The sequence below is a fragment of the Nothoprocta perdicaria genome, unplaced genomic scaffold, assembly GCF_003342845.1.
Source record: "Nothoprocta perdicaria isolate Ctin4 unplaced genomic scaffold, notPer1 scaffold_11, whole genome shotgun sequence".
Classification (NCBI taxonomy): Eukaryota; Metazoa; Chordata; class Aves; order Tinamiformes; family Tinamidae; genus Nothoprocta; species Nothoprocta perdicaria.
Window position 1 is genome coordinate 7,980,708 of NW_020454205.1, and position 23,844 is coordinate 8,004,551.

The 23,844-nt window shown below is 39.6% G+C and overlaps 1 protein-coding gene across 1 annotated transcript in view; it reads right to left on the reverse strand.

Annotated features, from left to right (window-relative positions):
• DIP2A (disco interacting protein 2 homolog A) overlaps positions 1-23,844 on the reverse strand; it is a 93,443-nt gene that overhangs the window by 49,388 nt on the left and 20,211 nt on the right. The window contains exons 2-3 of the mRNA XM_026048539.1: positions 17,031-17,102; positions 3,601-3,720 (exon numbers count right to left, since the gene is read on the reverse strand). Coding sequence (XP_025904324.1) covers positions 3,601-3,720; positions 17,031-17,102 — 192 coding nt within the window. The remainder of the gene's footprint in view (positions 1-3,600; positions 3,721-17,030; positions 17,103-23,844) is intronic.

A 23,844-nucleotide genomic window follows, 5' to 3' on the forward strand; every position in this document is an offset into this window, starting at 1 on the left:
TCAAAAAAAAAAAAAAAAAAAAAAAAAAAAAGACGAGGAAGGAAAACTTAGTGGACAGCCCCCATTGTATCAGCCTAAATGGTTATACCATGAACCTTAGAGCTATCAGCTGCATTAGTTTTTTGTACGGTTTCTCAGTAGCCTCTGCTTGTTTATCAGCCTTTTAGGCTATTTATGTTTATTCCTTTATTCCTTTTAGGCACAGGAGTAAGAACTCATACAGGTGTCCAAAGACCAACGGAGTCAGTAGCTCACCAGTTTCACTGCAGGGATTGGTTGAAGTATATACATGTTGGTATGCAGGCTGGAGAGGTTACATCTACTAAATGGTCCAAAATGGGAAATCTTTTAAGCTAATAACCAGGGATCAGAAAACGAAGCCTTCCAGCTTTGATAGATGGCACTCATTATTGCACCCTCTGCACTTACTTCCTGAAGTGCATCTTGCATTAACAAAAGCTGCCACTGGAAGCTTTGCATTTCCTTTACTGTTCTTTAGCAAAGGTCAGCAAGCTGCATCACCAAGGAGTGTCTGAACTGTGGGCACAAGGGACTCGCTGCTTATCAGCCCATACTGATGCTCACAGAGCCTCTGCTTTTCTCCTCTCCTTCATCGTATTGCTGCTGTTAAACAGAAGAGAAAATCTAGCTCAAGCACTGTAATGTTATCTGCCCTTTAGAGAATGCTCCCACTGTTGAAGCTTTCTGGTACTTTTTACTGCTTGAAGACAGAAATCTGTGCTGATTAAAAAAAAAAAAAAGTTAATTTCAACGGAAGATCACTCTGGGAAACTACTTTAAAAGATCTGCTTATGGCTAGTGAATGGCAGATTAATTTTATCTGAATGCAACAATGTTTCTCTTTCTTAATTTATGTTCAGGTCTAAAGTAACTGTAATTGTTCCAAAAGAAATATCATTTTATTAAAAAAAAAAAAAAAAGCATTCTCTTGAGCTGCTCTCAGAAAGGACAGAGTAGAACAGACAAGGCAAAAGGAGAAGAAAGTAAAAAATGAATAAAGAGAAGGCTGGGAGGAAAGAGAAAGAGAAGAAACTCAGAAAAAGCCTTTAGTCTAAAGAACCATCAGTCATACAGTTGATTGAAGAAGCAATACAAGTCTGAATCTTTTATTCCTTGTTCTATCTAACACATGTCAACATGCTATATTTAAGAGGCATGGTTTCAAACTGTTTGTGGTAAGACATCTTTTTGGTTGGTAGAAACTTCTTCTAGCACAGCCAGAGCCTCAAAGATGAATTGGGATTGCTTCTAAGCTACTGTGCAGCACAGCAATGATCCTTATTTATGCCTAAGTATTTGCAAGGAGGGAAAAAAAACAAGTTATTTAGCAGTAACTGCTGTTCTCTGAGACATGGAGTTGACATCTGCATTCATAATCCACACATAACTAGATTTTGCAGCACAAATAGCCGTGAAAAAGAGCATCGATGCTGCAGAAAAGCATTTTCCAAGTCAAATCAACTAGATGATTCAACATCTGCTGGAATAAGAGTGGGAATACTTTCAAAGAGGAAAAATACATTCAAAAGCCTCACACTTTTCTTTCAGTCTACCTTCCTCGTATAAATAACTGAGAGAAATAGCTGAATGAATATGAAGTCTTTTTTCCCCTAAAAATAGAGAGGGGAGAGAAAAAGGTTATTGGATTCTGAAAGGTATATGTCTACCTAGATATCTATATATATTAAAACCACAGAATGACATCACAGTCCATCTGAAACACTATCCAGCATTTTGGCAGAGGCCATGAAGAAAAATCTTAAAAAAATCCACCTATCAGGCCTCATCTCAAATACACATCTACTGATAGGATGGCCCGAATAATAAAACTCATGGAGAAAGGCTCATATTGAAATGTAAAAGTATCAGGGAAGCTGTAAACCAACAAAGCTGTGAATAACATTTCAGAATCAATGGAAGTCAATTCAGAGAAACTTAAATAAGTCAGACCATAGAAATATTAACTGAAGTTCTAAGAAAAAAAAGAAGCAGCCCTGATGTGTGGATAGTAAGGGTAACATTCAAAAGACATCTCCATTCGTTTACAAGTATGCTAGCAGAAATGTTTGAAGTTCATGCCCTACTACACCTTTTAGACACTTAGTCTAAGACACTTAGACACTTGGACCATGTAAGTCTAAAGAGCTCTATACCAAATATTCCCCAAACAATACCAGTAGTATGATAGATTTGTAAGGCCCCAAGACAGAAAACATGCCCAAATACACATTTCTTCAGATCCCCTTAGTTCTCTTTCCTAATGGTTTCCCATTGTAAAGGAACTTTTTGCAAATTTTACTGTTAGAAATAAGGCCACATGAAAGACCACATTAAAGAAATTTCTACATGATTAATGACTCAGCTTGTAATTTACTTGGAATCTGCTTAGCACAAACTAAATGGGAAATCAGGGCTGTAATTCAACCAATAAATCTCACTTTTTGGTATATGTATGTAAAAGTATATTGTAGATACATCTGAAATGCAAAGATGAGTTTCAATGGCTTTTTGTACATTTCTCTGAGAAATCTCACTTAAGTAATGTTGATACCATGCTGTCTTCCCCGAAATGGAAAAGTTTGTAGCTGACTACATACACCTTTTCTCAGGTGTCCTTATAGGTCCTTGGACTATTTAAGCCTTCTCATTCACCTTTTATTTATTCAAAAAAGAATCCATGCGGATGCATCATCTCCCTTTTTGGAACAAGGTTTCCTCAAAGTGTCAGCAACTCGAATACGACGCAGTAAGTTCTGTGGCCAAACAGTTGCACAGGAGGGTGACCCAAGACAAGCAACATTTTAAGGAAATTTAGTGCATGTCATTACTTGCTCCCCCTCATCGCCGAGACACTCGTGTCCCCCAGGGACATATAATCCCCTAGAGACATATAATTACTCTGGAAAATCAACAGATAAACTTCCATTGAAAAGCCTGAAGGTATTTAGTGGAAAAAAAAATTCTAAACACCTGGTTTTCTCACTATTGTGACAAGGAATTTTGCAAGGAAATAGTGTATTTCAACCACCTGAAAAGTAACAATGGAAACAGGATGCAATGAGGATATAGATATTTTTCACAGAAGTTTCCAAAACAAGTTTGTCACACTGGTGTCTGTTCAAAATTAATGTAGAAATCCATTGTGACACTTCCCTTTTTGTGCATTTGCTTTAAAATGGGAAATATTTGAAAGTGACCTGTAGTAAATATGACATTTCTATAATCTTCCTGTTTAAATCAAAACAAAACAGTACTCTGTAGTCCTCAGTGTGTTTAAACATGTGTTCTATAGACCGGAAACCTGGGCAGCAACCAAGAGTAATCTGTTCAATGTGGTGTAAATTCACAATAAGGAAAACATACGAAACAATCCACAATTTCTACAATGTCTACAATTTCTTCCTCTCCTACTGTTTCCTCCATTCTAAAATTCAACAAAAACATTTGTGTATAGAAATGCACAAAGCTTCCATGGAAACATTCCTCATTTCTTCCTCTCTTCCCAAGCATTTCCAATTCACTCCTGAGTTGCACACACTACTTTGCCTTGGTAAGACAATTTATTTCTTGTTTTCTTACCAGATCGAAAGCGCTCATCCCTCGAGTTGGTGGAACGGGACTTCTGCTGCTTGGACACAGCAGCTGTAGCTTGTGAAGAGCCTGGGACTCGGTTCTCTGCTTGCAGAGATGGATCCACCCCTGAAATACAGCTGCACTTCAGTACAAGGTCAGGTTCCAAATAAGCATATTTCATGATCTCCTCCTTTCACCACTCTTCATCTCTACTTACAAAATAATTGAAGAACTAAGTTTATTTCTTTACAAGTCCCATTTTCTTACTTTAAATTAGCATTTTCTGAAGCAAAACCTAATTTAATCTGATTAGCATTTTATCCAGAATAGAAAGCACTTTTGAACAATGGAGATAGAATCGAGGAAGGATGACGATGATGTTTCTATCTCAGTCAGTGTTCTGCATCTCAGCTGGCCACTGAGAGCAGAGGAAGGAACCAAGCTCCTCTTAATCCCTCATGCTCAGTTTACTGTAAGATGATGAGAGAGAAAACTGCAAACCATCCAGAACTAAGAAGCATCTAACCCCATGAACATAAAGGTAAGCCTGGAAACAGCAAGCAGAAAAGAAAACCAACTTCCTCAACCAAAGCAATGTAAGGTTGTTGCAAAAATGACTACAATTATGCAGCAGACCACCAGTTGCCAAAGAGGTTTAATAGTAAACTGCCTCTAATCTACATAAACTCAGCTGCACCAAGTCAACTATGTTACTGTGTTATGTGAAGCAGAAAGCCCATCTAATAAACTCAATTGGTTCGACATATCTTATACCTGAACAATGGTGCAACTACTTCAGAATTGTGCTTTATACTTCACATAATTAAAAAGTTTTCCTTCTCCCCAGATCAAGAGCCCAGCTAGATTTGTTGGTTTGCAAACAGTTAAACCAACTTTCTGAGTTCGCAACCAGTGAGGGAAAAAAAAAATAAAGAGGAAAGTCATCTCCACCAAGCCTGGGCCAAGAAAATAACAGATGCAAGAAGCTAATGTGATAACTGAGGGGGCGAAGAGGAGGAGAAAAGGGATGAGCAGCTAAGCTGAGCATCTCCCAAAAATAGACCATCTATTTATGAAACTTGTCAACAACAGCAAATCTGCATTAGGAGGCTCCCCATCCAAAAACGGGCCAAATATGACATCAATTTTGTGTGATCTTGTCTCTAAGGACATTGCAGAAAGAGGCAACAAAGCAGAATGAGATTTTTTTTGCCTTTTTTCTTTCTGGAAGAGGAGGAAGGGTATTAACAGTACGTGGAGGAAGAGATTTATGTCCTACTCAACCCAGGACATGAAATACCCTGTTAATGGCTTCTGCAGACAGGCAGCAAGAAACCAGAGTCCAGACCCGCAAGGCCAGGACCCAAAGACCCTCTCCTCCTCTGGGCAAACACAAAATATTAACCAACACAGGACAAGCTACAGTGACACTCTCCTGAGCCACATGCAACTCAAGCATTGCCATTCAGCCACTCCAATACTGGCGTTTTGGGGAAGGGGAGACCATAAATGAATCCAAAAGATGCATCAAAGCCTAATATCCTCAAAAGCAAAAGCCTCTCTTCTACCAGCTCTTACAGAGTACATATCTCTGTGGATCAGAATTAGGGTAGCTGCATTGCAATGAAACAATATTTCATTAATATGTATTAATGAACCACACAAGCTCTTTTTAGGTCAGAATGGTACACAAAGATCAGTGGCATAGTCAGAAACAAAGCTTGTGTTTCTGCATATTAAATCTCCCTTTTCCCTTTCTCGGGGAAAAAGGTTTCAGGACATAATGCAAAGCACCAAGAAAAAGCTCTGAAAAATATCACTTCTTTTCTGGTAAAAATAAAGTGACTAAGAGCTTGCACCTAAAGCTCAAGCTCCATGGTTACATCCCAGAAAAACTCCCTCCTGCAAGCCTGAGGAAACTGTTAGTTTATTCCACTACTATGCAAATCACTGCCTTCCTCCCCGTTAGCAAAACGAGATGGATATTTAGGCTACTCCCACCTTCCACTCACAGTAATGATGGGCAGGACCTTTCAAACACACCATTTTAAAAACCACTCATTAGAGAAACTCCATCTCCACAAATATTTATTAAAAGAGCCCTTCCTTTCTGAGACAATAACCTCATCCAATTTGTTAAACTAAACATGAAACACTTTGCAATACAAGCATAGCTTAATGTTGCTTTAGACTCGCCGGCAATTTGCAGCATTCAGTGGAAAATCTCTCATAAATGAGGTTAACTGTAAAATTAAAACTAAGAAAACATAGAAACTTTCTAGAAGTCCCCTAAGCTTCCTAAAGCTGCCATAAATAATAGCTTATACATGGTTTTGATGGAGTGATTACAACCAATAATCTCAACAGAGACTTTAGGAGTCAAGTATCATTTTAATGGTGCTATAGGTAAAAAATACTTTTCTTCTGTAAACTATTTTGTGTATATACAATTACAGCTACATACAAGTTTTTCCCCACTTATTCCCCACAGCTAATAAGTTATGCCTGTACATGTCAACTAAACAGACATTTAACCACAGTGTAAAATCAAAATGCTGCATGGAAAAGACCTTGATTTGAGAATTTGTGATGCACACAGGCTTCATCATCATCATAAGAAAAAAAAAAGTGCATTTTACAGCAATAAATTTGTAACTATGCTGCAGGTGACAACATGCTTCTTGGCTACATGTGAGCTCAGAGGTATAAAGAACCAAATTTAACCTCTAGCTATGCTACTTTTTGCAAAATAGCATTTGAGCAAATTGCATAGCTACCCCCTTCCATCTCAAAAAAGCTTTATTCTCCTTATCTCTCAACAGCACAGACTCCCCTGCTAGAGGACTTTCCTGGGGAACATGCAGAGCAGTGGCCCTTCTGCCTCTTCCATCTTGCCTATATAAGACAAGTCCATTACTGCAACTGAATTGAGCTGTGTTTTAAAGGTTCTTCCCCAATGCTTCAGCAATTTCTTCTTTGTGAGAGTTATTAGACATACGCATTTAATTATCTTTGCAAAAATAACCCCATTCGTACTGAACTGCAGCTCCTAAAAAAGAAATTCAGACAAATTAATTTCATTCCTAAACTAGGTTAATATATGAGAGACAGTTGCGCCAGTTTATGAGCCAAATCTTTCCAAAAAATATTCTTCTCCCAATTTTAAGATAAACTGAAAAGTAAAAGCAAAGCAGTTAAAACACTGCAAGAAAAATCCACTCATCCCAGTTTTACTCGCATTGCCTTGAGAGCTATACACTGTGCCTCCAGCCACTCAGTCTGGAGGAAAAAAAAAAAAAAAAAAAAGAAAAAAAAGATGGATCACATTAGAGAGAGCTTTGCAGAGAGGAATGGGAAAAGGGAGGCCCAAAGGGTAATGTGAGGCTGTGGGAGCATCTTATATTGGTCACTGTTAAGTCTCTGTGCAGCTGTTGGACTGGTTCTAGGAATAAGAAAGAAACAGAATGAGAAAAACACAAGTGTGAAGTGCAAAAGAAAGGGAAAAGGAGTGAGACAAAGCAGAAACTGGAACAAGGCTGGGAAAATGCTGGTCTGGCTCCAGGCCAGCCTTTCAGGCCGTTGATTCTGCTGCAGCATCTCCTCCATGTCCATCCAGCACCATCAATGCTCCCTCTGGCCCCCGGTGCTTCGCTGCCTTTCTGATATCACCCAGTACTCAGGTTGCCAATACCCAACAGGAGAGGAACAAAGAGTTTCTTGGTTCCCTCTCTGCTCTACCTGGACCAAAGCAGAGAGAGACTTTCCGGAGTTTCCCTAGACTCTCTTTAACTGAGGAACATGCGAGGTGTTTTCCAGTAGGGTGTTCAGGCCGATGGTCGCACGCAGCAGCCACTCGCACGGCCTCGCGCCCCGTGGCAGAAGAGGTGCGCCACAGGTACACAGGTACAAAGCTTCTCAGCCACAGGACGCAGCCGTGACACTGTATTCTCGTCCTCCTTGGCTTCTTCTCCTTCTTTGGCTCATAGTTCAACTTTACCATTCCTTGCACTCACACCACATCCCGGGATGTATCCCCTCATACACACATTTTTAGCTTGAGGAATGGCTGAGGTGCTCTACTTCTGGGCCAGTAAAACTGAACAAGGGTCCACCCAAATTCACTTATTGGTTGGCACAACATATTAGAAAACAAAAAAAGCAGCCGATACATTACATCATCTTGTGTTTTTCTACAACATTTTTGTCTACACCGACTGCAGATCGAAATTTTGTTGCTAAAAGTTCCCCAAGAACAATTCTTAACTAGATAAACTCCCTTTTAATGACCTTTATGAAGAACTGAGTTTTAAGGATCTCTCACCCAAAATTACACAGTGGGTATAATTAGCACATCAATAGCTTCAAACTTTCTGCACATAAATTTCTATTTGGAGATAAATGAAACACTCAAAGGCTTTTTTTCCTTTCTCCTGAAACAAGCATGCTACAGCAGAAAGAAAAAAATGCAAAAGCACCAAAAGTCTCAATAAAAATAATTAATGAATCTCAATCTAGCCAGGAAACTCAACTATCTAGAAGCAGATACTGACAGCAAAAGTCACACCAATTTACACACTGTGAGCGGGCTGCAGAAAACCTAGGTGACCTTAGCTCAAGGTTTTGCTTCTTAAAAGCTTTTGCTTCACTATCATATTTCAGTGTGATATTGGCTGCATCACTTTATAAATTTGGGTGCATTTGCTGAACCAGCATTGGTGATGGCTATTTTAGCACATCGATAAGGAAGGGGAAGCTACCAAGGTTGATAGATGCAGCCAGGTTTTAGTCATGAGTTTGAGCCAAGTAGGAGGCACTGTCAATTGAAAGAGTTTCTGAAACTGCAGCAGCACCATCTGCAAACACAAAGCAGTGACAAGTGCTACCATCTATAAAACCCACGTAAGGAAACAAGAATACATGAATGCTGTATCCAAGTCTGCATTGTATCTAGGACATGCATTATCTCTAGGTAAAACCCTGGGATCACAGAAGCAGGGTTTTCATTTTTAAAATGCAATGATAAAATGTATTTACTCAGATGCTTCCAATGAAATGAAAATTTTTGAGTTTAATGTACTACTGTGGAGTATTTGATCATTTGCTCTTAGCTGTTTCACAATCCAGCCCAGCCTCTAAATCCCCAAACAAATATTCTATAAGATCCACATAAAAGACAATATCCTTAAAAGGATGTGATTAATGAGCTCTATGCTATCTAGGTAACCTTAACCATCAGTTTTCTAGGTAGCAACCATCCACTGATTATTAGATGAATGGTAAGGGAAGATGAATGACTTGGGCTGTGAAGTTCAGACGACTTGAAAACCACCTGCCTGCCTCAGAGAACTGTTTTCTCTGAGGTCTTCTGTACACACAGAGCGAAATCTCCAAAATTTAGTTACCTCCCTTGGCAGCAAAACCAAAAACATCTGCTGTACTTAGATGGATATAGCTAGGTTGATGGTGAAGGACTCCTACTTTCATTAAAAATTATCATACACACATAAGGACAATTTTATAGCTCAATTTCTATATTCAAATTCCCAAACTAGAAGAATGTACTACAAAATTCAGTCATAAAGATTTCCCAGTGCAATGCTAAAATTACTTAATTGAAAATGCACACAAGCAGCAATCTCTTGATATTTTCAGAAACCGTTAGCTATAAACAGCTTTTTAAACTACCCCACCTGAGCACATTAAATTTTCATATACTTTACATAAACTAATTATACCGGGATTCAAAGTAGCCTATTAAGATCTGGACGTACCTTAAACACAGCTGTTTTACACCACTAGTATAAAGTAGATGTGTTAATTCAGCGGCATGCATAAAGACCACAATTGCTCTCCCTCTTTTATTTTTATTTCCTCCCTTCCCCTTTTATAAGGAAACTTTAAAAGCTATTATGAACTGCGAGGCACCAGAGTAAACTACACATTCCTCAGAAAAAAAGACTGCACTGCAAAGCGGTATAGGGCTTGTGAAACTGGTTCCATTCCATCCGAATGGCTGACAGCTCTCAGAGTACAAAAAATATTTCATAGCTATATACATAAGCATATATACGTGTGTGTGTATATATATACACACACACATAAATAATGTACATATACATACATAAATAATGTATCCTTGTTAGCATTTTTCAGAGACTGAAGCAAGTTCCAATGACTGCCAACTCTTTAAGCCAGTCTCCTGTATCAGCTGACTATCTGGTGAAAAATCTCGGTCCACAACATGCCCTTGCATTTGCCAATGTGAAAAGAACATGGGCTCGTCAGTTAGCAGGTAACTGAAAGTTCCTTGCATCACGATGCAAGGAATATGCTTTCCATTTTTCAGATTTCAAATTTCCAGACTTGTATTTAGGAATAGAAAACCATCAGTCATACCAGGCTGTACTGCTAAATTGCCTTAAGTGGCACCAGAAGAGCGACTGCAGTCATAGCTTGAGTTGCACAGATAGAGAGACTATTTTAATTAAGCATTAACATTGTAAAACGTTCACTCAGAAACCAGTAAACTAAAAAAATGACCATTATGAGGCTAGAGTTCAGATGCCCATATTCTCAGGAGTTGATTATACCCATAGAGTTAATTTCACTATGAACAAATAAAATGCAGAGCTTCTAAAGCTTGGCACAGTAACACTGACAAGCTGTAGGGAGGTCCTTCACTCCTGTAGTTGCCCATCAGAAGAACTACTCTCTCCTTCAGTGTAGCTTCTTGTAGACAGGACACGAAGCCTGCTCCTCCAGGACACGGGCGATCTGTTCTTTCAGCGAAGTCAGAGCAGGCTTTTAGAAGAGGTTTGGAAGACTGAATATACTGGCCTTGCCAGCAAGGACACATGCAACAGGATCTGCTCTTGGTGCACGTGGCACATGAACACACACGGTACAGTTGGCTCACGGACTTCAAAGTTAGCACCCACTTGGCTGACACAGAAGAATGTCTCAGGAAGAGAGATTTCACTAACATCTCCAGGAAACTTACCAGGCATGTTTTGCGGAAGCTCAATAAAGATGAACTCTCACAGTACTGTCTGCAGAACGATGGGGAAGATGGACTTAAGCTACAGGTCAGGGACAGCAACACACACGTGGGGCTGTTTCCCATTCCAGCCTCGTGTCTCAGCTTCCTCTAAGAGAATTACAGCACAGAAATGCTAACGTAGGCAGTGGCACCTCCCTATGCTCAAAAGCCACTCTGATAATATCTAACACCAACGTCCTCCTCGGCACAATGTGATCAAATGGAAAGGACAAAAGCAGATTTTAGGGCTGTTTTTCTTGCTCTCACAGTACCCAAGGAGCTGGTCAGGCTGTACTTACTACCACTACCTTTAAGCAGGTGGGACAATTCTGGACAAGCTAGAAAAGCTGACTGGCACTGGTATCTCCACATTTACTTATGATAAGGCCTTTATTGAACTCCTACTGTTGAGCTAATGTGTAACTAATTCCAGTGGCCATTACTGCATCCTTGTGCACACATTTGGAGGAGTTTTGCAGAATGATCCTTTGGGGGAGCCATCCAACTTACATTACCCATTTTACATAGAGAAATACACTTCCCCTCTGCTAGCCTTGTAAATACCCTGCTTCTGCTGACTGTGTCTTGCAGAGGGGCTTATTTGCTTTCAAGAAAAAGAAAAGAGGGGAGGGAATAAAGTCTAAAATGCGTATTAATGTTTTGGGGGTTTTAATGACCCAAGCACAGAAAAGCCTTAAGTGGCAGGTTGGGAGCACAGGAAACTGCTTCATATTAAGGCTTATGCAGAAAGCCAGCATCTCCCCCCCATCACGAAACTCCTGTGTATCCATGGGTTGTCTGTAGCAAACATGTCAGCTGGCCAAGAAAAAAAAAGTCCAGCCTGTTGGACTCAGCATCACACGGCTACTAAGCATTATTACCACTAATGATACTGGCCATGTTTTAAAGTTTCAAGGTGCCTCTAATAGCCCACACTTAGAAAGATGTTGATGGGGAAGAAAATACCAACTCTTTGGAACAGGTTAGTGAGTAAAGGGCACTGATGGAATAGTGCTCCTTTTTCAGACCCCAGAGCTCCTTAGAGACCCATGAAAGAACAAACTATTGTTAAGCTATTTGTCCTTATTTAAAAAACAAAGAGAAAAAGAAACTTTTTTTTAAAGTTAAAAAAAATTATTTCCTTTAAAACTACTTTACTTACATTCTATATTTAAGTAAAGAAACTCCTTTTTCCAACTGAAATATAAGAAAGCATTAGTAACAAAAGTGAAAGATATCTCAGTAAGTTTTAGTGTATCTCAGACTGGAGCAACACAAAACATTAGCTTAAATGATATCTTTCAATCTGCTTCATGATCTTAATGCCCTATATTTAGATGACATAATATTAAGATATGCAAAACTTAGCATGGTAAGAGTTAAGTTCTTTTTGATGGTGATACTGTGAACTTGCCTTCAGATTTTGGGCTTTTTTGTTTGTTTTGTTGTCCTTTGTTGGTCCAGGCTAGCACTAATTTGGGAGAAAATACAGGTAAGTGAAATGTGACGTGTACTATGATCTCTTACCATATTAGTGCTAGACTGGACCAACAACTCAGGGTTCACACTTGAAGTCTTGTAAATAACAACTCTCAGAGGAAAACAAAGAATATGTATGGTTTCAAACATAAAGTGGAAGTAATCTAGATTAATATTTGCTTTATTGTTACTTATCTTTTACAGATAAAATAGCAGTTTCCTATTTATTATTAAGATAAGTCTACAAAAATAATCTTAAAAGTATATTTGAGCAAGACTAAAATGTGGAGCTTCAAGTGAAACCTAAAAATAGATGATCAGAAGAAAGCTGAGTGTGAAAATCTGGGTGATTTCTGATCCCAAACAAATCCGTGCTACCAAACAACTCAGTACAAAACTGTAGCCTCTAACAGAAGCAGTTGCCTTCACAGCATTACGTGTCCTCTCTGTCATCTTAAGGTTTGATGGATATCAACCAATGTATTTCCCATGCTTGATTTTATCTCATTTCTGTTTTGGCCTCGAACAGTTATTGAATCTTTGAGGTAACTACCATGCTTCTCTTTAAAATTACTAAGGTATTTTAAGCTTTTACAACAGTACAGGCTACCAATTAGTAACTTCTCTAACTATGTCTGGGAGAAGAAAAGAAAAAAGTGAGCACTTGTTGACTGAGAGAAACAACTTCTGGCAAAAGGAAGCACACCCTAGTGTGCTCATCTTTGCTAACCTCACCAGCAGAACTCTCCTAGGGTGTTTCGAGTAATCAAATAAAGGGATCTTTTGGATTTAATCAGAGAATAAGTGTAGAATTCCTTCTCAGTGTCCTCACAAACTGCAAAACCACGGAAAGTCAAGTTTACATATCTTCTTTTCTCCAGATACAGAGCACTCATTTATGCAACCAAAGTCATTGAAGTGTCTACCATTTGGGAGGGGCATGTTATTCTTGCAAGATTATTAAAAACATACTAGAGAGAAGCAAATACTTTACAGCTCTCAAAGAATGAGTTTATATTATTACATGATAGCAATGAGTACTCTTAAGAAGCACTGCAAAGTATTTTGGAACTTCAACCAATCTGCGTATTGCACCAGAGATTCATTTCCAACAGCTGAAAAATAGGTCTCCAGCTCCTAGACATTTTTTGCTAAACTTTTTCATTAGATGGTATTTTTAAGACTTAAAAAAACAAAAAAATCCTTCATGCTAAGAAATCACTAATTAATGCAGGGAAGAGGTCAATGACCTCATGGCATTTTCTTAAAAAAACAGAATACTTACACATCTGACTTGCTAGATTAAGATATTTTAAGCGAGTTTTAAACTGGACACTGAGACGGATTCATTTGAATATTTTCTCCCCTCAGTTCCTTTATTTGTAGCATTAACCTTTGTACATGGCCTCTTATCCACGACGTGCAGACAGTAAATCCTCAGGTGGCACAAACTGTCAAGCAGATTAGCACACTGCTGCATCCTGCTGCCTGCATCGTGCTGGAGCGGGCAACAGCACCAAGGAGAACCTGATTTAAGAGACTGCACTGGTACGTGGGCACATTTGGAAATGCCAGTGGAACTCAGCACGTACTGCCAAAATTCCCACAGGAGCTGCAGCCAAGCCATATGGTTGAAATGGCAATGAAAAAACGGTATGAGGATTGGGAAATGAGCAGACTGGACAACAAGCTGTAATCTCTGAGCTGAGGGAGCTATGAGAAGAATCAATTTTTGGCTGCTCGTGATGTAATGATGGCTGATAGCAGAGGTTGCAAAGAGTTCAGGTGCTTTGTTGTTTCTGCACACCTGCATCTGCATGAGGCAGGAAAGGCCTCACTCATTTCAGATGTAAATGCTACCACAGGGAACTGGTTGACCTGTGTGTGTGTGTGTGTGTGTGTGTGTGTGTGTGTGTGTGTGTAACCTATAACAGAGAAAAACCAGTCTGGTTTGCCAGTAATATTTCCTGCTGTGAAGTTGACTCATATTCCAAATTTTACCTATGCCAAAACAGCCAGAATTCCTACCTTGAGCTACTTCTGAATCGCTGACCAGTATGGCAAAACACAACACGATGTAATCGCTGCAACTCTAACAGTTAAAGTATATTCAAAAGGTGAGCCTAATAAAGAGGTAGTATCTGAATCCGATCAACCTGCATGCTTGGAGGAACGGGGGAGATGAAAACACACTTCCCAGAAATACAAATCTCTCTCCAGCTCCTTTATCGGGATGCCACAACAGGGACAGGCTGAATGACTGATGTGGTAAGATATAGCACATAACATTTTCAGCGCTAACAGAAGTGCTAAGCTGTGGAATCTGTCTTTAAATCAGAATCTATCAAGTCATCTACCAAAAGATCTGCCCACCAGAAATTCTGCGACTTCAGAGCTGCTGCCAAACCTGTGCCATTTGTTGACAGCACATATAAAAGAAACTCAGACCAAATCAACTTTATCAAGACATGAATTATTGATCATGGGGGTGGTGAAATCACAGAAAAGGATCTACTCAAATCTCTACTGTTGGCATTTATCAGCTAGCAAACTTTGACAGATAACGGAGAACTTAATGAATTCCACTAGGAATGCTACTAAGCACAGTGCATTACCAAAAAAATCCTATGATCAAACTATTAATGATCAAAAAAAATTACTCCATGCACAAAGCCGCTGGGATTCCTGCACATTAATTTGAGCTCAAGCTGTGTCAATTAACAAAACTCAAAGTTAGAACTGGGTTAATGGAACACCCGTCAGGAAACCTAAACAAGTAGTTAACTTAGGGTTTTAAGCAAAGTGGGTCTTTTTGCCTAAGTAGCCTTCATTGTGCTCAGAGGCAGAGAGCTCACCCACTCTGTTTAGCATATTAAAGCCAGATTCCTGTCATCTTAATGCAAATTGAGGCAAAAGCTGTAAGCAAATTAGGTAATCTGCTCCTTAAGAAATATCGTGTCAAGCAAGTAGGACAAAACATAGAATGAGCTAATTTTAGTCCACTCCTCAGAAGTACTAGAGAAGAACTGGATGAACAAGGAGACATTTTTAAAGCAGTAGGAAGCCTGAAGGGACACAGAAGTAATGTGTGTACCCTGGGCCAGTCTAAATTTTGAAGTTCAAATTATACTAGTGTTTTCTCAGCTGAGAAAAAACAAACCCATCCCAGAATACCAATGTCTACTAGCTTCCCTAATGCTATCTCCTTATTGTATTCCTAATTACTGTCCAGAACATTAAGCTGGTAAACTCGATTATGTTAAGTCAGTTCTCCAGATTCCAGATTCGGAAAACCTCAAAGATGAAAGAGAAACTTATTGGAAATATTCTAAGAAAGAGCCTCTATTCTATTTTTGTCTTAAAATGGATCATTTGACATGAAAAAATATGTGCCACATCTTAAGTTATGTAGCAATCTGTGATGCTTCCAAATCAGCAAAATTTAGGATTATGTGGAACCAGTAGGATTCATGCGGAAAAGGGGAGAGTGAACAGTTGACATTGCAGCCTCCATTTGAAGTTACCGTAAAAAGGCACAGAATTCCAAAGAATTTCCTATCTAGTAGATGGAGTCAATTGACAAAACGTTTTTAGTATCCTTTTAACCTCATGCCAAACTCGCACTTAGTCTGATCTCAAAATCTTGAGCTAAAATGATTCTAGGGAGCAAATATTTTGAACAGAAAATTAAGTCACTTCTGAAAAATGGTGTAAAAAGGAGTTGTAACTGGTAAAGATAGGGCTTGCTGATGACTGCAGTACTTCTCAAAAAAAAAAGTATGTATTTAAGGAACAAGCCATTTTATAGAGACGAGGATTATAAATTACTCCCCATGGAAAAGCTACAGCTGGTTGTAAAAAAGTTTTTTTAAAATTGGATGATGACACACCAGGATCGTATTCCAACTGCTACAGGCCAAGCATGCACTGTAACAACTCAGGAGTCAGCAGGAACCCACTGTGACCTGGAATGAAGAGGCACTTACTAGAACTAGCAAGTCAACCTAGAAAAGTTAATGCCACTTTTTCTACTTAATAGAGATCCCTATATATTGGACAGCATAGACATTTTTGGATGTCTAAGGATTAAGAGCAAAAGTAGCAGCATGTAGCTCAGCTGCTTGTTCAAACCTGAGCAGAGATGCCCGTTCCTACTTCAAATCAATCAATCAATTCCAGAAATGACAATCAAAACAGAACCAAAGTTGCAGCATTTTCCCCCTATTCTCCAGTGTAAGAGAATATACAGTATGTTAACACTATGAAATAACACTTGTCATTCTTTTCATCTCTTCTACTTTACAGTGTCTCGTTAGCAATTCTGCTTCTCTTGGCCTTCTCGCTTTCCCACAGCTTAACAGAAATCTCTCAAGCTATACAAGAAATGTTAGGAGACGGCACAGGAGCTTCAATGCAGTGATTTAAGTGTCCTAGCATGATTTAAAGAGTTGGACTTCTAGCTTTTTGGACACTGAAGACAGTCTGATAATAACCATCTGGAGTATGTAGCAGAAAAGCCATTATTTCCAAGAAAATATGGAAAAGGTTCAATATTTAGAGGAAATATAAATTAGTAAATGCCTAAAGTAAAAATTAAGCCAATATTCCCAAATAAGACTAGCAAGTGTACTCATTTCATGAAACTGGAGATGTGCCATTTCTTAGATTTAGTTCTCAAAATAAAGGAAATTTGCTAACAAAAATGTTACCACTTAGCACTTCACATGCAATGTTAAAAAGCATTTTAGATCTCTGTCTTTTCATGTACTTCTCTATGAGATCACGCCTTTTTTTACTACTGGTTGCATGCAATTTGAATCAAGTTACGTAACTTATCCATTCTTTTTAATGAGGGCATTTCTTTCCTCTACCTTTTTACAAATTCAGTGTGAAAGAGGTAACCTATAAAGGCTCTTACCTTGAATGAGTGGTATGTACCGTGCTAACAGCTTTGCCCTTTTCTTCTCATATCCTTTCTGAGTGATGTCTCCTAAAGGAAAAAGAAATAAATTCATAGAGCTTTGAACAGTTTTTAATAGATTCTCATTCACATGGTATCTTTGATTAAACTCAGTACCTTTGCATAAGTCACATTAGTGACTAAGGCCTGAGCAAGTCAAAGCAGCAGTTCACAACTTTCAACATACCCAATGTTCTTGAAAATAAGAGTAAATTGATAACCAAGAGTGAATTCTTGGTGATTGAGTGGATATAGGATTAGCATTTGACAACTCCCCAACTATTATTTTTGTGCCACACAAGGCATATAGCAGGCCTGTGTGATGGTGCTTTTTAGGTGTCTGGTAAGAACTGCTGTCTAATAAGCATTGGCAATACGCTGCAGATGTGGGGCAGATTTGGAAATCTTTGGCCCCAAGCTTTTCTGAACACAACCAATAAATAAATAAATAAATAAATAGATCATGATATGTACAGACCTTATTCCCTTTGTAATAGTAATTCAGCCTGTAAAATATTTCTAAAATCAATTACAGGAGCAGCACCTGTCATGGAAATTCATCTGAAATACTTGTCATCTAAAATATATATTTTTTTCATATTGTCCTCAAATAGCCACTCTCTCTACCCATTCTCTCCTGCATCCATGTGCACTGATAACACAGAAACTGCTCCCTTTTACCATCCCCAAGCCCCAAATTCAAGAACCAAATAAGCAGAACTGCCATCAAGATACTGACAATATGCAAAAACAGGCAATGAGAGGTTTCTGAATATATTGTTCAAATGTAAAATAGATTTAAGGAAAAAAATCCAAAATGCTCCAATCACTGCAATTATTTCCAATATAATGAAGCAGAACATGTCTGTTTTTATTGAGAATCCTGCATAAGCATTCGATATCATAGTCTCTGTATATAGATCAAAATAGCCTGGGTAGCACTTTTCCTGCAGCAAAAACTTCTGGTAGATGTTAAATACTAAAAACATAGCATTAGATTTAAATTGAAACCAAAGTGTTCAGCCATATTTATGGCTGGAAAAGAATGATCAAAATGACGAAGCACATTTTTACATAAAGCAGCTGTACAACATTAAAAATTACGAAAAATATGCATCTTTTTCAGCTGTGGGGAAAAAACAAACATGAAGCTCCCACAGTGAGAACAGTCCATCTTAAAAGCAATGTGGAAGGCTAACACAACCTCTCCTAGGAAATGCAATAAATGACAGCTCGTGTATGTGAGATATATTTGCCATACCGTAACTTCCAAGCAGACAATTTCCACGGCTCCACAATGATTCAGGAACTCCTTACATCAAACCCTCTGATTGAGGAGCAGGCTATAGAGGTATGCCACAGCAGATCAAAGAGGGGTGAAGTCTCATTTAAACCAGAATATCACAAACTTTGGCTCCTTGCTGCCTTTGCTGCCTCATGCATTTAGCTGCACAAAGAAGTGGTATTCAAGGGTTTTCCTTGAACTGAGCGAGGAAAAGTCGAAAGTCAAAAGCATGTCTGTAGACTTCTGCAGCCCTGCAGGAAAGCCTGACACGGAACTGCCAAGGTTTCTTTGTTCCTTTCTCCAAAGCTTGGGGGTGGATTCCTCCCTGACAAGGGCTCCCACCCCCCTCATCCTCACTGCCTCCCTGGGATTAACCCATTATTTGGGGGTCTTTGTAATCCCTCACCTCAAAAAAAAGAGGCCGAGCCACATCTGGTATGGCAGGGCCACAGCTGCTGTCATTTAGCCTCACTTTCTCCCTAGTTATTAGATTAGACAAAAGCAGCCTAATGTTGCTTGGCCCCGGTGAGCCAGCTGGGATCTCGACATAAAGATGGAAGCTGGTTTGGCTGTTTGGAGCTGTCAATTCTCTGCCTGGAATACATACATATTTTAAAATATGTCAGAGGTGATGAGAAAATTAATCCAGATTTTTATGTTCATCCTTTTCTTAATTGGGACACAATGACTCTTCAATGCAGTTAGCCCAAGCGTGTCTGTATTAATGGTGCTAGTCCTAGAGCAAACAGAACATTAATGCCAAACTAAATGGTAGGATTCCAGAAGGATTTGTGCAAATTATTTTCAATTGGACATCTACTATCTAGGTTCAGAAATTCCCCCTAAATAGTTTTTAAGTTCTGAAAGGCAAGTGTCTCAATGCTCTCCCAAACAGCAAGAGTGAGAAAAAGCATATAATTTACTGTCCAGATACAGCTACCATGTTTACTCCAACTGCAAAATCCTGCCGTTGTCATCTCTGTTACAGCAGCCCTACTAGCTGGGTAACAAGCCCTAGGGAAAGACCATTTTGCAGGCACTGTTTAGGCACGAGCTTTGCAGTCCCTAAATACAGCACACCCTACGGAGAACATTTTTTCCTTTTACACCACCAGAAAAGGACAGCCACGCAGCAACACGAATGCAGACGGCAAAGCACGTCCAGTGCCACTCCAGCTCCCTCCTACCTTTGGGTCTTTGCAGGAGGGACTGCTAAAAGGCATCCGATGGAGAAGGGAAGATGGGCAAGAGGCAAGCAGGGGAGAACAGCTCGGGCAACAGGAGGCTTGCTACCAAGTGCTTCTCGGGTCTATGAGGTGGCTTCCCCTTGCAAACCTCCCTGTTTGACAGTCTGAGCACTCAAATCTATCAGCTCTTGACAAACCACTGCAGAAACTTTTGCCAGTTCGTTCACAGTGAATGAACACATTCAGAAGTGTGAACACTGCCTTTTGGCTCAGCAGGCTATTTTTTCATGGTTTAAACAGGCAGGGAAATCGACTGGTGTGCAGGAGAACCCTGAAGTCACCTAGGAGGGATTTAGTTAAATCATCAGTCTTTTAGGGACCAGCTGCCAATGGATCTGAAAGATCCGCGCTACATGGATGGCTACACTGCATTGCTGGGATGCACTGCTCCACTGTTTTGGACTTACATGCTTTAAAATTCAAATGGCAAAAGTTGGGAAAGAATCAATTACTCTGGGATGTGTATCTGAGGTTTTTGCCCACTGTGAAAACAAAGATAATCCAGGCACTTCCAAGAACTGTGATGAGAGCCAGCAATAAGGAAAGCCAGGAACAGTTGGTGCTACAGCTGGAGCAGCAAAGGATGGCACTGAGAAACGCTGAACCGTGCAGTCATTGGATGTAATGGCTCAGCTCCTAACGTTATCCACCCTCCAAATTGTAAGTAATGTGCCAACCAGTCCCAAGGAATTGATGAGGGAAACATCAGAAAACTAGAAAGCAGATATGCAGCTCTCAGTGTTGCCTTTACATGGCTAATTGGAAGCTGGGATTGGAAGGGGCTTTTTGATCAGGAAAAGCTTGTTTTTCTAATATTACTGCACTAGAGCTGCAGGGCAGGAGCTGCCCATGTCAGCTGCAGCTCCCAGGATGAAAAATAAGTCAGCAGGGTCGGTCAGATGTATCTTTATTGCATATATTTCATGTATGATATGCCGCGAGGAACGTCAGTCACACTTATGTTTCCGAGCTTTGGAAACCTGCAGTATCTAATTTGATATGGCACCAGCAGAGCACTTGGCACTGAGGCTCTGAAAGGGAGCAGGGCACAGCACTGAAATACAGCAGAACGGCTGTATTTATGCCCAAAATTGTTGTAATAAAACCCACCACGGCTTTCCGGAGGAAGAGGGGGAGGAGGAGGAGGAAGAAAAAGTGCTCTCCTCGGTGCTGAAGCCTCTCAGCAGTCATGGCAGCGAAGCACAGCACGTCTTCCCACTGAGACACTACATAGCTAGTGCAAAGGCATGGTCAGCATCCTAACAAACAGAGCAGCTCCTCTCCTGTTAACACTGCATACCAAATACCTGATACCTGAATACGAAGGATGCAGCTTACTCAAAATTAACGTCTCAGAATCAAGTGTTCTGAAGATGTTTCCAAGTCATAACACAGATTTTTTTTTTTTTTTTTTTTAAAGATGATAAAGTGATACGAAACAGGTGAAGGAGGTTTGGATCTGCTCTCCAACTTGCAAAAAACAAGGACACACAAAACAAACCTCCAAGCACTATGGAAAATTTCACAGGCTTTTCGAGATTATCGTGCAGTGATATGAACTCAGTTCACGTGCTTTAAGGACTGACCTATCCAGCATTTGGAAAGCCACTTATCCCTCTCCAAGGCAGCAGAGGTGTCTCACGTAAAATATAGAGTTGCAAGTAGTTTAAGGTTCAAATATGACTTTGAGGAAGTTTTCTGATTGAAACAGAAATTCTAAAAAAAAAAAAAATCTTCAAAGAGAGAAGTGACAAAACAAACAATGCTGCAGAAATGAAATCCCCTCAACAGTAAGTGGTTTCTAGACACCTTTTCCCCAGATACACACCCACAGGACTTCAAGAGCTGGGCAGCATCAATGCACCATCAATGGGCTCTGCAGAGTAAAGATTGACTAGTCCTATATAATAGTCTACAATCATATTCTTGCCATCATGAATGTACGTTTTATCATCATTTAGAAATAAAAACCCAAAGAACTGTCCCAAATCTACCTCTAGAGCCTATTACAAGCTTCAGTTATCTGCTACACATTCGTTCTCTAAAAGTGGATAACAGGATATGTTTCCATTATTAGTGAACATTATACTAAAAATGACTATGATAAACTGCCTTTTTTAAATTTATGGAGTGTTAAGTGCATCAGTTTCTATTTGCTCTTGTATAAAACATTTTGTGCCTTCCAATCACTGCTATAAAGAAGCATTTACCATGCAATCTGAGCTCCACTTTGGAGTTCAATTATCAGCTACAAATCAGCTTTCCCCTCTGCACAACATATCTCAGTTTCTAAACTCTGATTATTATCAAATTCATAGCACAGCATTTCAGACACAGTGATACTTAAGTTCCTATTGCCTCTGAAAAGCATATAAACCTGCATCAGCATGAGAAGCACATCAAGTGCTATCTCCAAGTGTCCAGGGGAGAATACATCTATACATCTAACAGCGTACAAAATACCTAAATAGAAGTCCCTTAGCAGTATTCCTAAGCAAAGGCTGTGAGATTGGTATTCGAGTTTAGTTTGCATAGGATGACCTAAGGGAATACTGTGAGAAATCTTGACTACAATCTTTTACTTTACATGAATCTGCCAAAAAGGGAAGAAAAAGCAGCACCAGCTCATTCCATATGGTGACTAACTTACATAAGTCAGACTATTTCTAAAATCCTATTTTAGACAATCTGAGAGTATCAAGGTGCCTTTTAAGCAGAATTGGAAGTTTAGCACAACTTCACCATGCGAGTCTGGTGCTATCACTAATTCCTGATTCACAATAAAACAAGTTCATCTCCCTGACAGATTTTAACTTTCCAAAGGCCAAAGCCTGCCTGCGTGCTAAGGCGCTAGTGTGGGGATATATTGCTATTTAAATGCATGCAATTCCTTTAAACCATTACCACACAGAATGAGATCACTGAAATATAAATTCTAGAAGCCTGAAAAACCTTGACTAGCTAACTGCACGACTTCTTTAAAGACCTAAATGCAAACAATTTTACCGATATATTAGTAGCAGAAGACCGGAAATTTTCCACTTTATGTCCAATTACAAAACAGGATTATTTAGCATGCAGTACCATTAATTGTCAAGCTTGCTTCATCTTGACCTAGCTTTGGTGGGATGAAGCCAGTGGGAGCTTTGCTACTGACAGCTCAGTGCTAAATGTCTTCGAAAATTCCTATCTGACACAGATTTCAATACCACCTTTTCACCCCAAAGTTTCAAACTAGTTGTTAGTTAAAGGCATTACTTACGTGGGAGGAATTGAAAAAGACACGGTGGCTTAAGAATACAGTACGAGGATGGGAAACATATTCCATCATTTTCTGCTGTGCACAAATCCATACTCTTAAGTTATGTGCTTGCTGAAAGCCTAGAAAGCTGCTCTCTTAAATACTGAGCAGCCTGACTCTAAGCTGTTATTTGCTTCCTCTGCCAGGAATTGGTATTTAAGAGGGGAAAAAGAAGGTTAAATAATTGGATCACTAAAGCGACCTGGCCCATTGCCAGGCTCAGCCCAATTAATGAATTGTTCTTATACTGCTTCAGTAAATCCTTAAGCTCGCTCCGCGGGGAGATTGGAAAAGCTCAGACCCCGCTACGTTGGTTCTATCCCATTAGAGCTCTCTATAGAAGAGCAGCAGATTGACAAATGTCAGCTACATTCACGTCTGTAGCTGGACCAGTCGGACACTGGCTCCTGCTGTTACAATTCTTTAAAAGCTGGTCCTGTTTTAGAGAAGTCGATACGGATTTCCCAACAACGGAGGATGCTCTTACCTACCATTGTACTCAAGGGACAAACGAAGAACAATTTTCATCAAGTATCCGCTAAATTAGGGCTCGCATTTTCAATGCAGATAAGCTCCAAAATAAAAAAGTTTGAGCTGCCTGAACAGAGTTAGAAGTGGAATTGCCTTTCCAGACCATTTCAACTCCTGCTACTTCTCAACCTCGAGCGTTTTTAAGGACGAAAAACACTTTTTAAACATTTGCAACTGATACGTCAAGCTGATTAGGATCTTCACTCAGAGGTTATAAACACAATTTATCAAACTAGATGGAGCTTTCATACCACATTATCATGCAAATCATGAATGCTACCTCCTCGAACAGGCCAAGGAAAGCTTTGTGCAGTCAGTGGGGAGAATCAGCTGGTACATGGGGAACGTGCTGTCTGCTTCCCACAAAAGCAAACAAGAGAAGTTGAACAAACAGATTAGTGATGCTTG